The 17,134-nt window shown below is 36.1% G+C and overlaps 2 protein-coding genes across 2 annotated transcripts; both read right to left on the bottom strand.

The window, feature by feature from the left end:
- Nucleotides 1-2,905: 2,905 nt before the first annotated feature.
- LOC128244776 (uncharacterized) lies at nt 2,906-7,325 on the bottom strand. Its single transcript, XM_052962855.1, has 4 exons — nt 7,252-7,325; nt 6,841-6,999; nt 4,843-5,244; nt 2,906-4,101 (listed from the first exon to the last, which is right to left on the bottom strand). Exons 1-4 carry the CDS (start codon nt 7,283-7,285, stop codon nt 3,095-3,097), a joined length of 1,602 nt encoding a protein of 533 aa, XP_052818815.1. The 5' UTR covers nt 7,286-7,325; the 3' UTR covers nt 2,906-3,094.
- A 5,125-nt stretch (nt 7,326-12,450) lies between these two features.
- LOC128244551 (uncharacterized) lies at nt 12,451-15,833 on the bottom strand. The gene is made up of 4 exons (XM_052962547.1): nt 15,741-15,833; nt 15,325-15,474; nt 13,810-14,364; nt 12,451-13,507 (listed from the first exon to the last, which is right to left on the bottom strand). Exons 1-4 carry the CDS (start codon nt 15,772-15,774, stop codon nt 12,615-12,617), a joined length of 1,632 nt encoding a protein of 543 aa, XP_052818507.1. The 5' UTR covers nt 15,775-15,833; the 3' UTR covers nt 12,451-12,614.
- Nucleotides 15,834-17,134: the final 1,301 nt, after the last annotated feature.

Here is a 17,134-nt window from a genome sequence, read left to right as displayed (position 1 = left end):
TCCAAATTATGGTGCCTAACAATCTTTTAGAAAAATCATTAATAAGACGAAGAAGAATACTGTCGAAAACAGAACCATGTTTGTCTCATTTCGTCAAAGGGGTGCATAATAAGAAGAATAAAAAGACAGAAAATGTTTAGTATTTTATGCCTAGTAAATTGCGACATAAACACGGTGGAAGATAACAGTGCAGGAAATTGTTGCAATTGTTATTACATTCCGTCCAGTATATTCGAAGTAATATTAACGATAATAAAAAGCTTATTCAATGTAAATTTGCAACAATGGCTCCAAAAATGGTTCCAGTATGATTTCGTTTTGCAAATTGTAGAATTCAACGTTGTCAAACATTAATCATCTATGTTATTTGAATTCCATTCTGTTTGTTCGGCTCTGGATAAATGTTTAAGAAGAATTTCAACGCACAAAGGGAAATAACTTTGAAAGATAGCGATCACCTTCCTTAAATCACAGTGATTTCCCCAAATTTCTTCTAACTTTCTATCGTTATTTAAATATTTGTTCAACCTATGCTTCTTACAAACCTTTTTAAGAAATTATTTTGCTTTGTATTATGTCACATCGTCATTTACCTGACTGTGTTTTAATAAACATTGACAAGGGGAAATGTCGTTGTAACAACGTTTCTAAAAGTAATAATTCTTGCAAGGTGCACAAGCACACACCATGATCTATCATTGTATCATTGTTTTCATAGCCGTTCAATTCATTCAATAAATAGATTTGTTACTAATAGCTGTTGATTAAAACTAATTTGACGCCCCCCTTAATATTGACGTTAGTGGTAAACTTTGAAGACTGGTACTTTCAAAAATATTTTCATTTAAAAATATATATTAAAAGAACAGCTCCTTATTGGGCTTAAGCTATTTTATGTGCATACAAATCTCGACACGACACGACACTCGCAAGTTTATTCCCCGTGAACTTGAAATCTGTCGTTATGTCTCCATATTTGAGAGAGAGAGAGAGAGAGAGAGAGAGAGAGAGAGAATGTGTATGAGTGAAATAATAGTTTCTTTCATAAAGAAACATATATTAAAAATACACGTTTTGGCTGATGCCCACTCATAAGATGGCGAGTTTGAAAAACTAACAGTGCTGTGTAAAATCGGTGTATTGTGCTCTTGTTCAGAACGCAATAGTGTTTAAATGCGCACCGTTATGTTTGTCTGTTGGTTGACACAGGTATACTTTTGAACACGTATTCTCGATTTGTGAACCTTTGTCAGGATTGCACAATCGGTGATGCATCCCATATTTATTCAATAGGGTAATATATTTTTCGGGAAAAACCCATTCGACCCACTCATTCATATTAACATGCCCCGGTTTCGGAATTTCAGAACACTGAATATATTTTATTTTTACTACTTTCGTAGAAATGCACTTGTTCTTCTCTTAAGGGAACACAAATCGTTCGCTGTCTTACCCGTACTAAAGAAATAATTGTTATTTTCAAAAATGATGATTTTGCAAAGCGTTTTGAGATTGATTATTAACTGGGGCTATATCGAAGTTATAATAGTTAAAAGACGGACCATTTCAGGGTAATCGAGTTTTATTTGGCTTGGCATATTGTGGTACGCTCTCCATTATGTGGTTTTGTCAAGCCCAGTTTTTTTTGTGAAACATTTTGCTTGAAAGGCACGGTTAAAGGTTATTACGTTGTCTCTGTTAATATAATGCTTTCATACTTTGTGTTCAATCGGAAAACCTCGGCGAGTATCCAACAGGAATTGACTAGTCTATTTCGAAGCTTGCCGGAGATGGCCGAGTTGTTACGAATGACTTCGTGTTATTCAAGGGCTGTCGTCATATAAGTAAAATTACTCAACTTTGATAACATTATTAGGACATTTGAGTGCCTACGTACGGCTAGTTTGATTATAAACATGAGTTTGTTATCATCCTATCACACATTTGTACATTGATATAAACTCTTAATGATAGTTTCAGTTCAATTCTGGGTGCACTCCAACTCAATTGAAGATATATCAAAATAATCTCCAATAAAAAGCTTTCTAACTGAAAATGTTTAAGTTTATATCTATTTGGGCATCCATATTTATTTGCACTCTTTTTCTGGCCACTTGTTTTGTAGTAAAAACAGGGATCAATGACTTGACGTCGGAGAGACGCAAATTAGGGACGTAAGCTGACACATGCGCACCTTATCCAAGAATTGAAATGTTATTTGATGACTTTTAAGGATCTCGCTAAAACTAGTTTAACTGGAATATTGAAATCCGATGTATTTCACTCCTGTATCAAGAGAAAATCTCCAACCGAAAACTAGCACAATAAATAGTCAGAACCGTTCGCCATTTCCACAGTAAACACTAAGTTTGATGCCGTTCAATACTATGGACTCCTGTATCTAACTTATGACTTTGTTCTGACACCAGGGAAATTATTGGTTAAGTGTATTTATACTCGCACTTGTGCTCCGACAAGAGTGTTAGTCATTTTAGGTGTTCGGAGCATAGTGCACAGGCAGAATGTAATCTTGGTTAGAAATACCCTGATTCTTTCACGTGTATAGCACTATTATCCCATTTAACGTTCCTCCCTGACGACAATTAGTATTTTAGTGGTGGGACAGGAAATCGAGCCTGCGACACCTTGGTTTGAAATACACGGATCCGCCACTATCAGGGAGCAAGGTGCATGCACTTTAATGAAACTAACGTTAACAGTTAAAAGTAAATACATTTATCAATACGATAAACGTAATGGCCATGCATATATAATGAGATAAACTCCAACGATTGACCGCGATTTTGCTTGCAAGAGTCCTTAGCATACTTCCATATCGATAAAACCCTCCTCTTGTAATGACTTGATAGTGTAGGAAAAACTGGAGTTATTTGTATACTGCTATTTATTAGGACGTTCTCAATCTTGCAGCGTCGCATGAACAAACTACAATGCATACATTCATCATTATCTATTCTTAATATAACATTTAAAACAAAACGAACCAGTCCTATTTTCAAATTAAATCCGCATAAATTTTAGACAAATATATTCAAACAGAATAACAAATTGAACATAGAATAGCCTGTAAAAGCTACTTAAAGAAGTTTAATATTATCTCTAAGAAGTTTTCTGACGAAGAAGAACGATATACGTTAATAATGCCGATGGTGACGAAAAAAACAAGGCCTATTGTGAAGAAGGTCTCTAGCTTTTTGATCAGTTTTGCCGCCCACTCTGGATCTTCATCCTGACGACCGCATACATGACAGGGGCCGTCACAAATGCTTGGACCACAGCAACAGCAACAATCACAGATCGGCTTTATCTCACAGCATAATTCATCTCCCATTGGACACAGCCTGCAATAACATACCATACAACAACAGAGCAGGGGGCAACTCCAGGTGCAGCAGCAGTTCCTGAAGCAACTCGTGCAGCATACCGAACAGTCGTTGCTTGGCTTGTATTTCTGTTTGCAAGATTCCTTCCTTGCCTTGTTTTTAATGTATTTAACAAACATACAGAAGACATTATATACAATCTTGTTTGTGTCGACGGTACAGTAGGCACTGGAGAAGGCAATCACGATGATCTGAGGAAAGTCTCCCAAAATCATCGCAGCGACCGTTTCAACCCATCCATGTACAAGTTGAAATCCGTGGAAGAAACTGGCGCATCCATTATCTTTTTCTTGTTGTTTTCGGTCTTTAGCCTCTGGCACAGGATCTGTTTTAGCGTTATTCTGTGGCAAACCCCCTTGCGATGCCTCGCCATCTTCATATTTCTTTGCTGTTTTCCTCACATGGTATTCAAGAACCGTTTCGCCAATGGTGTTTATAATTTGAAATAGCGCATATAACGTGCCAATAAGACAGAACGCGCCGTAAATCGTTGGTAATTCCGGTGCCTCTGAACTGCAATCGACATCTCCTGTCAGCTTCTGTCTTGACTTTCCAAGTTTTTCAATTATATCGGGTAAATCAATCATGCCCATCCATTCGAAATATTTCAACCAGCTGACAGTTTCATTGAAGATGAGGACCGCGACTGACAGAATTCTCTTGACGACGATGAATATCATCGATGGCAAAATGTGTCCTGGTAAAAACGAATTCATTATGTACACTATAAAATAATCCAATGTTTTACAGAATTGAGAGTTTTAAAAGTATACATTTACACGTTTATTTGTTTATTTCAGTTTAAGAACGTAATATATTTCACCAAGTTAGCGCCAAAAGTTATTGTTAAAGAATGGCGTACGAAATATCCGTTTTATGTTAGCGAAATATATCACAATCTTACACAAAAACAAACAATTTCTAATTTTACCATAAGTCTTTTCGTGTTACTAAAATAAATGTTATTGCATTTTTATTTAAAACAAAAACGCTCCAAACTGGATGCGCACCTAATGTAATTTCGTAAATGAAGTTGTTGATCCTGTGTCATAGCCCTGTCTGGCTGATACAGATCATGGTGAAATATCAAAATGTGAAACATATCAATGGACATTTCACTATTTTAAATAGTGTCTTATCAGTTTAATTGCTGTGATAAAGCTCTATGAACCAGCGTTAAGCAAATACTAAATGCCATTATTCGGATGGAGTCTTAGACAAGCTCCGTTAAGCAGGAACACCAAGGTTGTTTACTTAAGTCCAACATATTGCTGTTTAACACTGTGTCTCTACCCATAAACATGCACGTGGATTATCTTACTAGTAAAAGTCGTATTTGCGTCCCTGACTTGATTTTCGGGTGAATGGTAACATAATGGTGCCATTGATCAGTGTGGGGCGACATGTCCTGCTCCACGGTATTCATAGTGCGCCTTACCTTGTTGGGCGGAGTGTCCGGCTGTATATTGTCCTTGGTTAAAGTTGCCGTTCGGGGCGAATCTTCCTGGTGGACCATATCCTTGTGGGGCGTAGTGTCCTGCTATATCATGTCCGTGAGGGGCGAATCCACCTGTATGACCATGTCCGTTTGGCACATTACCTTGTGGGACGAAGTGCCTTGGTTCACCATGTCCTTGGTTATCGTTACCCTGTGGGGAAAAGTGTCCTGGTGCACCATTTCCGTGGTAAACGTTGCGATGTGGGGCGAAGTGTCCTGGTTCGCAATATCCGCTAGGCATGTTACCTTGTGGGGCGAAGGGCCCTGGTACATGATATCCATTGGGCACGTTGCCTCGTGGTGAATTGAAGCCATGTGGTTGGTAACCATTTGAAACTGGTTCTAGAGGCAGTAAAGAAATCAAGCTTTGAAATACGAGCATGATTGTGATTGAACTTATAGTACTCAATTATCCAAAGAAGCTCTTTGATTACCTGCGTATAATGAAACATACGTTAAAAGTATTATGTAAGGCAACATTTTTTTAATATTGCGGCCGACAGGTTTACTAAAACAGTTTTTCAGTTAACGCAAACTTTTAAACAGAATTGAAAGAAAAACAAATCTTTTCCCGCTCTTTCTCTTATTTCTTTCGGCCAAACACTGTTGAAGAATACAGATGCATTGCTGTTACTTAAAGCTGCACTCTCACAGATATACCAGTTTTACAACTTTTACTAACGGTTTAAGAAAAATGCATAAAACATCAGTTGTTGAACTTAAATATAAAAATGTTCGATCTAAGTTTTGTCAGCGATCTTATACAACTGTTCATGGATTTTCTCAAAAATTGGCTCGTTCCAAGACAAATAAGTAATAGTCCGGGTTCCAAGTCCTCATTTTTGAGAAAAAAGTGTCCGGCATGTTATACAAATTATTTTTATATGTTTTGTTAGGAGAAAGTCTATTGTTTATGAAAAGTGCCTTTGGCCACATGGCGGCTCTTGCGAATTTGCTAAATTCTAGATGGCGTTCAAAATGGCCGCCCGAAATTTGTAATATGAGAAATAATCAAATAATAGGTTTCTAACAATTCTGTCGACTCATACTAAACGGAAATTAAAAAAACAAAGGAAAAAAGTATATAGGAAAAAAAATATTTTGAGTTATTTTTCATATCTTGACCTTGAAATGACCATGACCTTGAAATGACTGAAATAAGCTTGAACTTGACATGGGAGAGGTCAGATAGATATGTCAACATAAAGCATACTATGAAATAGATACATGCCATGCATTAAGATAGACTTTCATAGTAACACTAGCACAGTCTGCTATAAGACTTTTACAGCAATAGCAATCTTGCGTCCACCTTTGGCATGCCATTATAGTATGAAACCTTGGTGTTTTCAAAAAATATAAAAGCTATTTCCTAAAATATTATTTTAAATGAAGGAACATACAATTTACAATTTTGCCACCACTTTTTGACACACACTAAACATAAATTAATTAAAAAGGAAGAAAAATAAACAGGAAAAATCGAATTTTAGGGTATTTTTTATACTTTGACCTTGAAATGACCTTGACAATGACCTTGAAGTAGTTAAGGTTATATGTCAATTTGAAGTACATAATGAGAAAAGTAATATCCATATATATGTGCATTCTTATTTATTTAATGAAAATAGCTATATTCGAACATAATATTTTTACTGAAATGGCAATTAATGGCGGCCATCTTGGACGCCATCTTGGATATTTCCTTTTCGCAAGAGCCGCCAAGTGGCCAAACGCACCATTCATAATCTACAGACTTTAACCTATAATTTGATACCAAAATGTTTTGTATAGCAGAGGGGTGCAGAAAATTTCCTTATTTTTCACATTTTACTGCCTTGGAACTCAGACTATAAAAAAAGTTGTCAAAACGTTCAAGCCGTGAGAGTGCAGCTTTAATATATTTAAAATAATACCCCCGTCCCTGCTATATCCGACCTTGTGGGAAGCTGGACCTCTGCATCTGCAGGTGACCGTTGGAAGCCATGGGCTGCATGGTGATACACTCATGGCTCCCATCCGTGAAGAACACTTCTTGTTCCCGTCCATTTGAGCCCTCATTGCGCTGCCTTTTTCCCGGCTGACCGTTGCCAGGTTCTTAAAAGTATACATGTATATCGGCATGTACACTATCTCTGCCTTATTTATGTCATACAATATAATATTTTCTCAAGTAAATCATGCGCATCTTCTTCGTTGTACTTTAACATAATACCTCGTTGCGAAGTGTTCCATTGAAATGGAAAGACGAAAATAAAGTTTTGATTTATCCACTACTCTATAAAATTGGTTTATTTTATTTCTTATAAATTTGAAATTAGTTCATTGTAGGTCTCTAATAAAACTTACCATTATCACCCCGGTATCCTTTATTGCGGGGCATTTTGAATAATGATCAAGATTGAAGATTTTGACAAGTTCTGATTTGATCCGTTATCACACCAATCTTGATAAGATTAAGCATCATCCACAAGAGTTACACGCAGCAGGTATGTGATTAAGATTTCATTTGAACAATCATGTACATACTGTTAACTGTTAATATGCAAGTTTTAAATTCATTTTGGCCTTTTGAAGACACCACCCTGAAGAGCATTAGTTTTTATATTACTCCACGAATTCAACCAGCTGGTATATGATATATTGTCATCGTGATTGTAATAACTAATTAACTACGAGTTTTGTCATCTTTAGTGGTCTTCTAGTAGATCAAAACTTCCATTTTCGTTGCCTAGGTTCATTAAGTGGTGTATTGTTACGGTATCATATGTAAAATTTACACACTTTTTCGTAAAAACTGCACATTTGGAATAAAAACGGCACACTATGTAAAACATTGCACCATCATCATCATCATCATCATCATCATCTTCATCATCATTGTCATCCTTGCAGCAATACAAAACTTCTTTTTGATTATTTATAATATATATATATATATATATATATATATATATATATATATATATATATATATATATATATATATATATATACATATTCTACGTGCCACTGAATTCCATGTGTTCATGTAGAATTCAGGCTTTAAAAAACATTTGCTTGAATCTATTAAAGATCATTGCGAGTGCAAGAACTGTTTTGAAAGCTAACATTTCAGTTCTTTCTAGACAATTTTCGTTTGAAGAACAAAAGGAGATTACTTTTCAATTAGAAACTTCTTTGGTACACCTTGTTTAAAAAAGTCAAAATACAAAATACAATGGGAGATGACTTTGCCAGAAAATGTCATATGTTTAAATTCCTGCGCCGAATTCGACTTCACATTGCTTTTTATGAATGTTAAAGTTTCATTTATTTACAGGTTGTTATTGTAGATTGCCGGTTATGTTTTGAACACAGATTTTAAGAACTTCAAATAACACGATGGGATTAATCTGCAATATTTAAACCAAATGTCAGAGGTTTATCACTTGTAAGGAACATATCCAGTAGTTGACATCTATTTCTTCTAGCTGAAAAATAATTATATTTAGAATTACTAGAAATGTTGCTTTTGAAGATCCACAATGGAATATTATTTACCCCCCCCCCCCCCCAAAAAAAAACAAACCAAAAAAAAAAAAAAACAAACAAACAAAAAAACAAACAACAACTTGGCACACTGGGATGCAACCTTGCAACACAATGACAAAGAGGTTTTAGAAAAATGATCTTAGACAAGAGGCGTATATTCTGCAACACTGGGATGCAACCTTGCAACACAATGACAAAGAGGTTTTAGAAAAATGACCTAGGACAAGAGGCGTATATTCTGCAACACTGGGATGCAACCTTGCAACACAATGACAAAGAGGTTTTAGAAAAATGACCTAGGACAAGAGGCGTGTATTCTGCAACACTGGGATGCAACCTTGCAACACAATGACAAAGAGGTTTTAGAAAAATGACCTAGGACAAGAGGCGTATATTCTGCAACACTGGGAGGCAACCTTGCAATACAATGACAAAGAGGTTTTAGAAAAATGACCTAGGACAAAAGGCATGTATTCTGCAACACTGGGATGCAACCTTGCAACACAATGACAAAGAGGTTTAAAAAAAATGACCTAGGACAAAAGGCGTGTATTCTGCAACACTGGGATGCAACCTTGCAATACAATGACAAAGAGGTTTTAGAAAAATGACCTAGGACAAGAGGCGTATATTCTGCAACACTGGGAGGCAACCTTGCAATACAATGACAAAGAGGTTTTAGAAAAATGACCTAGGACAAGAGGCGTATATTCTGCAACACTGGGATGCAACCTTGCAACACAATGACAAAGAGGTTTTAGAAAAATGATCTTAGACAAGAGGCGTATATTCTGCAACACTGGGATGCAACCTTGCAACACAATGACAAAGAGGTTTTAGAAAAATGACCTAGGACAAAAGGCGTATGTTCTGCAACACTGGGAGGCAACCTTGCAATACAATGACAAAGAGGTTTTAGAAAAATGACCTAGGACAAAAGGCGTATATTCTGCAACACTGGGATGCAACCTTGCAACACAGTGACAAAGAGGTTTTAGAAAAATGACCTAGGACAAGAGGCGTATATTCTGCAACACTGGGATGCAACCTTGCAACACAATGACAAAGAGGTTTTAGAAAAATGATCTTAGACAAGAGGCGTATATTCTGCAACACTGGGATGCAACCTTGCAACACAATGACAAAGAGGTTTTAGAAAAATGACCTAGGACAAGAGGCGTATATTCTGCAACACTTAAACCATGAGTGATTATTTTGAATGTTCAAAATCCTTTCGAAAGTGTTTGGGTAATAGCCTTGAAAAAATATGCTATGAACGACAAGGGACGATAACTTAACGAAGATACGCCAGAGGCAGGCTTTATTATTTCGTAGTGAATAAACTTCCTTGCCATATATCAATGTCTCAAGGTTCCTCTCATTTCTTCTAGCAAGTTGTCACTTTGCTACGGAGAAAGAGTTGGTCGAAGAAAAATAATAAGAATAAGAATACAAATTGTCGGGGTTTTGGCTAGACATTTGCATTTGAAATGATAAGCAGTACCTTGAAATGGATATATATGGCAGTGTTATAAATTTCAACAGGGGTCTAAGCCAATAACCCTGCGTTGGGTCTGAATCACTCATACTCGGACCTAATTTTTCAGGGCGTTAAGGATTTTAATTGTTGCAATGTTGGTTAGATGCCCGATCAGAAGTAGCACAATTGACTTTCGTCGGCCTTGGCATTGCTAACTAGAAGTTATTGTTCTTAAGTTGTTCATATATAACATACATGTTTATGCACTTAGAATGACCACCGTGATCCAAATTTACCTTTTCCTACTTCATAATTGGTAGAGGTGACACACACCACAATGAGCAGTTTAACACGACCTTCACCAGTTATAGTAATTGGCTTGAACTTGTCTTGTTTCGGAATGTCATAATTGATATAAGTGGTCAGTATACTGAGCAGTTTTTCGTTGTCAATTGGCAAAATGAGCGTACACTCTGCTACAAAGCGGCATACAAAAAAACGTTTTTCTATTAATCTAGAGCAATCGGCAGCCTGTCATACAATTGACCGCTAAACTTGAATGCAACATCGGGGTAGTGATCGGCAGTTTTTTCCTTGGTTGCCGGTGCAATGGAAAATACTGAACGATCAATGAGATGATGAAAGAAATGGACATTCGGTTTACATCCTTTGGTATTGCTTTCTTGTTATATGTATCCAGTATAAGATACATTACATACATAATCAGTATGAATAAAGTGTCGTAAAATCACTTTCTTTTCACAATATATAACATATAGAGCTGTTCTTCTATTAATACCTTCTATCTGCATTAAAACGCCAGGGTACGATGAGAGTGCTAAATAATGTTTAAGGATGGCGTGATGGTGAAATCATACTTCATCCATATCAACATGACCGACTGTGTTTTATACTTTTAGAACCTTCAATATTTTTTTCACAAAATAATTTCACAGAAATGCATTTGCCTGCCCTTTTAGGAGCCAAAGGCGTACGATGTCAGTACGACAGGAAGAATCATTATTTTTCAAAATACTGATTCTTTTGCTCAACGTTTTAAGAATGACTATTAATTTCGTATTGAAGCGTTATTTAAGTTTATTGACACGATCATGTTAGGGTAATCGCGTCTTATTAGCTTTATCATGTCGTTGTACGTTCTCCATTATGTTTCTTGCGCTGAAGACAAGTCTTGTTATTTGTCCGTAAGACATCTTGCCTGAAAAGAATGGCTACAGCTAAGCATGTTGTTTTAAAGTGTCCCTCGTATTTGATATTAATACATACACGTTTACAACAGACGTAATTATTGAGCCTTTAACAACATACTAAATCATGCATTTATAGAAAATATTAGTTACTGATAACAAAGCTGTAATCATGTATTTAACAGCCGAAAATGCATAGCTATTTAATGATTGGTGAGTGGTAAAATATTTACAGTTGTCATATAAAGTAGAAATACCGTGTTTTCTGCACCTTTCTTTCAAATTCAACACGGCTATCGTCATAAGAACCATTGTTTTCGATGGTTATTCATCCTCTTCGGTAAATTAAAGCAATTAATTCTTGAATAACGTATTCGGTAGTAGGAGCTGATATTTAATTACCACTTATTGACCATACTTTGTAATATTTCATAGTCTTTAGTCGAACATAAACAACATCTCATTATTAAGTTTTATAGCACTATATGGACATTCGTTTGCCCACTCTACGCATAAAGATTTGAGGACATTTGAGTGCCGACTTCATGCTAGATAATTATACACTTAAGATTTTTCTAATCCGATCACACAATTCTCCATTAACATAAACTTTTAATTTTTGGAGCACTCAACTCAGTTGAAAATTTCTCAGAATGGACTCAATTGAAGCATTCTCTAATGGATTGGAAATGTCTTGTTGTGACCCTATATATACGTACATGGAGCTCCAAATCTACAAAAACATAATTAAAAAATACATCTATATGATTTTGTAGAAAGGCGGCTGAAATAGGGGTACAAGTTTGATGCGTAACTTTGGATGTCCACCCATTTTTCCGTAACCAAAATATTGTACAGAGAAGAGATTCGGATTGCCTAAACTATTCTATCCGGTCAAAACTTTCTAACTTTTTCTAACCTACTTGATCTGCTACTGTATCAAGCGTAAGTCTCAGACCGAAAACTAGTACAGTAGATAGTTAGAAACGATTATTATTTCCATATAAGACACTAAACTGGATAACATACAATACAGTGGAATATTATATTTAGCATCTGTTTAACCTCGTTTTGACACAAAGGAAAACAAACTACATGAACTTTCCATTCAAACAATGCTATGTATCGATAAGATAAACGTGATGTTCTTGCATTTAATTATTAGATCAACTCCGCTATCTTGTTTTCAAGAGTCCTTGGCGATCTTTCATAACGATGAACCATTAGTATTAACATTCTTATCAAGGACTTCCAATAGTGATTCATATAGAGACTCGATAACGTAAAACATCTGTGTTTATTTCATACTGCTATTTATAAGGAAGGTCTTAATTAAGCCTAGTTCAGCATTGAACAATCAAATCAAATAGCATACATTTAAATATAAGTGCAGCATAATAAAATACATACAACCCTTCACCAATTAAATTTCAGTGCACATAGAAATTCTCGTAAAAGCTGCTTAATTTATGAATATTTTGTCTTGAAAGTTAAGTATCCGACGGAGAATAATGGAATATTTCAATAAGGCCAAGTATTTGAAAGACAATTACAGCAACAAATCCAATTTTATATAGCAGCCCAAGTTTCTTTAACAATTCTGTCGCCCATTCTGGGTCTTCATCTATGGGACCACACGCCTGGCTGAAACCGTTACAAATTCTGGGACCACTGCAACATCCACTGTCAGTGCATATCTTGACTCGCTTTATCTCACAGCACTCATCATCACACGGCCGACAGATAAAAACCCTACAACAACAGAGCAGTGGACAGCTCCAGATGCAGCAGTCCTTGCAGCAATTGCCAAATTCCATGCATGGTTTGTAATTCTGTTTGCAGAAAGCCGTCCTAAAAGTGTTTTTAAATTGCTTAACGATCATCCATATGAGAAGAAATACAGCGTTTTCTTTGTTGACCGTACAGTAATAGCTGGATAAAGCAATCACGCTGATCTGAGGAATGTCTTCCACAATCATAGCGGCGGCTGTTTCGACCCATCCATGTAAAAGTTGAAATCCGTTGAACAAACAGACGCCTCGCTTTTCTTTTGGTTTCAGTTCATCTTGTCTCTCGCCACTCTCATCGGTCTCATGGTATTCAAGAACTGTTTCGCCTATGGTATTTATAATCTGGAAAAGCGCATACACGGTGGCAACCCCACAGCAAACGCCGTAAATTGTCGATAAAAACGGGGCGTCTGAACTGCATTCAATGGCATCTATTTTACCCTTCCTTCCAAAATACCCAAACATGGCAGGCAAATCAAATGTGCCCATCCAGTCAAAATATTTAAACCAGTTGAGAGATTCATTTAAGATGAGGACCGCAACTGATAAAATTCTCTTGACGATGATGAATACCATCGATGGCACTATATATCCTAGTGAGGTAATGAAAAGATAGGTAAATTGACACCAAAATAACATATATAATACTTTTACAGAATAAAGGTGTTTGTTAATATGATATTTGAAATTCTACAATGCTCAATCCAATTCAGTTCTCAGCATGGACAGAGAAGGTCTACAAAATAAACTACGTCTTTCCGAAATGAAATTATTTTGGCATACAGTTTGGTGCATTTGTAAGGTCAAATTAAATTTTCTTTGATACTACTTTAAGGGAATGTAATAAAAGGAACAGCACCATGTTTCTATTCCAAAACTAGGCACATGTTCTTACCAGGATGAGGCGTGTTTGCGTCCCTTTTAATCTCTTGATTATCGGGTGCATGACTATGTCCTACAGGCATTCGGCCAGGTGGAGCGAGATGTCCTGGTTCACCTTGCCCGTGGTAAATGTTACCGTGTGGGGCGAAGTTTCCTGGTTCACATTGTCCGTGGTAACCGTTGCCGTGCGGGGTGGTGTATTCTGGTTCACCATGTCCGTGGTAACCGTTGCCGTGTGGGGTGGTGTATTCTGGTTCACCATGTCCGTGGTAACCAATGCCATGTGTGGTAATGTATCCTGTTTCACCATGTCCGTGGTAACCGTTGCCGTGTGAGGCGGAGTATCCTGGTTCACCATGTCCGTGGTAACCGTTGCCGTGTGAGGCGGAGTATCCTTGTTCACATTGTCCGTGGTAACTGTTGCCGTGTGAGGCGGAGTATCCTGGTTCACCATGTCCGTGGTAACCGTTGTCGTTTGGGAAAAAGTGTCTTGGTACGCCGAGTCCGTTGTAAACGTTGCCGTGTGGTGCGAAGTTGTCTGGTACATTACCTTGTCGGGCGAAGGGTCCTAGAGGCAGTAAGGAAAAAAATTGAAATACAAGCACGATTGTGAAACAGAGTTGTCATATTTATAAGTTTTTTTTTTCGAATATGATATAGTTAAAGGCTGTACTGTTACAAATTAACGTTCTAATAACTTTTTAATATTTTTTTTTGTCTTGGAACGAGCCAATTTTTGCCAAAATGCAAGGAAACCAGTTATATAAGACTAAAAAATGATCGCAGAAGTTCAAAAATTGATGTTTTATGCATTTTTCTTAAACGTAAGTAAAGGTTTAAACCATAAAACATGAATTTTCGAACGGAAATATGAAAATATGCGATCTGATCTTTTGTCAGCAATCTTTTATCATTGGATTGCAGATATTTACGCAAAAAATGCTCTTTCCATGACAAAAAATATACAAAAATTGCAAAAACGGTATTTATGTGAGAGTGCAGCTTTAAACAATATTAATGTTTGGTTCGGATTTATCATTTTTTCGGAAAATACAAAAGTTTAAACAAATTGAAAACCATACATTTTTTATTTATATTTAGTCCGTTCGCTTCTATTGATTTCGGGCAAACACCTTGAACAAAATTAATAACGTGATGTGAATTAATATAAATATATGATTTGTATGAATGGACCTTTTTTCTTTATGTTTTGACATATTAAAAATCCTAAGCCTCGTCACCCCATCGTCGGATACACATGCCAGAATATTGCGCAGAAGTGACTACGAAACAAATAACGCGGTTACTGACGACGTGTCATCCTCGATATGTGCTATTCATAATATACTAATATAGGTATAACTGTAGGATTCTTCACAACACGGTTAAAAAAAACCACAAACAATTATTCCTAGACGCACACAACGGCACCACACATAGAGGCGCCTAGCTCAGCGCAGCGGCAAGAGGTTAAAAATTGTCATGATCTATACAAATAACCGCACTCCCACCAGATGCTTTATCTGACCTTGTGGGAAGCTGGACCCATTCCGAAGTGTAACGCCGCCGGGAGCCATGGGTTGCATATGGAAAGACTCATTGTTTCTATCTGTGTAAAACACTTCTTGTGTACGTCCCTGTGTATCCCGTCTGTTTTCCCAGCTACTGTTGTCATATGCTAAAAGGTAATCAAAAAATTTGCCATAGACATCGCCTCTACCTTAAAGATGTTGTACATATAATATTTTTTCAACTTTAGAATGCAAGTTTTATCAATATTCTTAAAACAAAGTTATTCGTATTCTGTTGAAACGGAAAGTCAAAAATAAAACTGTTGAACAATATCATTTTAAAATTTGTTATTTTGTGTCGTAATTATTTGATGATCGATTCAATAATGAAATTCTTTGTTAATAAGCATTGTAGGTCTCTAATAAAACTTACCATTATGACCTCGATATCCAATATTGCGGGACATCTACAATAATTACAAAGGCTGAAACAGTTCTCATCCGTGCCGTAATCGCAACAGAGTTTAAAAGACGCGCATACACACCCTTTAAAGTTACCATAAGCCGGTAATAGATACATGCTTTATTTAAACAGTATGTGTGAAACATGCCAACGTGCATGTTTTAAATTCATTTTGGGTTTGAGGAGATACCACCTCCGAGGAGCATTTTTATTACTCTATAAACTGAACTGCGTGGTGAGATATGTTATATGATTAGTTCTGTTGATTGTTATTACAAGATGTTAATTATGTACGAGTGTCCATACTGTAGTGTTCTACTAATAACCGCAAACTTATTATATGTCGTCACCTTAGTGCAAGAACTCAATATCTGCTTCTATATCTATATGCAGTTATTGAGTTATTGCACTAAGGTGACGATGTGATAAAAATTGTCTATATGAAATAGTTTAGATTTTTTTTGTCGTTGCCAAGATCATTTTCTAATTGGTGGCATCCCATGTAATACACTAGTTTTTTTCAATTTGGTGGTATTCAGTTTACATTTTAATTAGTCTAGTTTTTCATATATATGTGGTATTTTCTTATACGACTCGTTAAATTGATTTATGAAGTTGTATAATTAAGATACCATATACCAAATCTGTCATAAACGCTGCAACAATGTGAAACATTGCACCATTTGTCATAAAATCTGCACATTTTGTCATACAAACAGCACCCTATGTGAACCACTGCACCATTTGTCATAAAAACTGCAACGTATGTAAAAGACCGCACCATTTGTCATTAAATTTCACCTCATGTCAAACACTGCATCATTTATTATAATAAGCGCATCATATGTATGCATTACACAATTTGTCATAAAGACCGCATTATATGTGATCCATGTACACATTAAAAGTTAAAACTCCTTATTTTAAGATTGTTAAACAAGGTTTTGCAAGATAATATGTATTGCTCTCGTTGACACGATCTTACGCAAATGTGAGGTCTTGTGCAAACCATGCTTACTGGTCATTTCTTAAATATCGAAAATCAATCACAATAAATTAAAGCAACAATATTGATAATTACTCTGACAGTAGGGAATAGAATTCATTGACACTTTGAATATAAATATATTTATTTTAAACTTTTGTTGCAATATTATATCTCCCGGAAGTATCAATTTAACCCGCTCATTTCTGATGCTAAATGTCTAAATACAGGAGTAGATGATATTAAAGTAACACAAATAGATAAGCTGTTTCAAACCTTTTTCAAAAGCAGGGTTATTTTTTATTATGAATGATTATCATATTTTAAATATGTTATAATAATCTTAGAAAAATTGGTTTATCCATACATTGTGCTTTCT

Source organism: Mya arenaria, chromosome 8 (assembly GCF_026914265.1).
Source record: "Mya arenaria isolate MELC-2E11 chromosome 8, ASM2691426v1".
Lineage (NCBI taxonomy): Eukaryota > Metazoa > Mollusca > Bivalvia > Myida > Myidae > Mya > Mya arenaria.
This window is presented reverse-complemented; position numbering and strand designations above follow the sequence as displayed.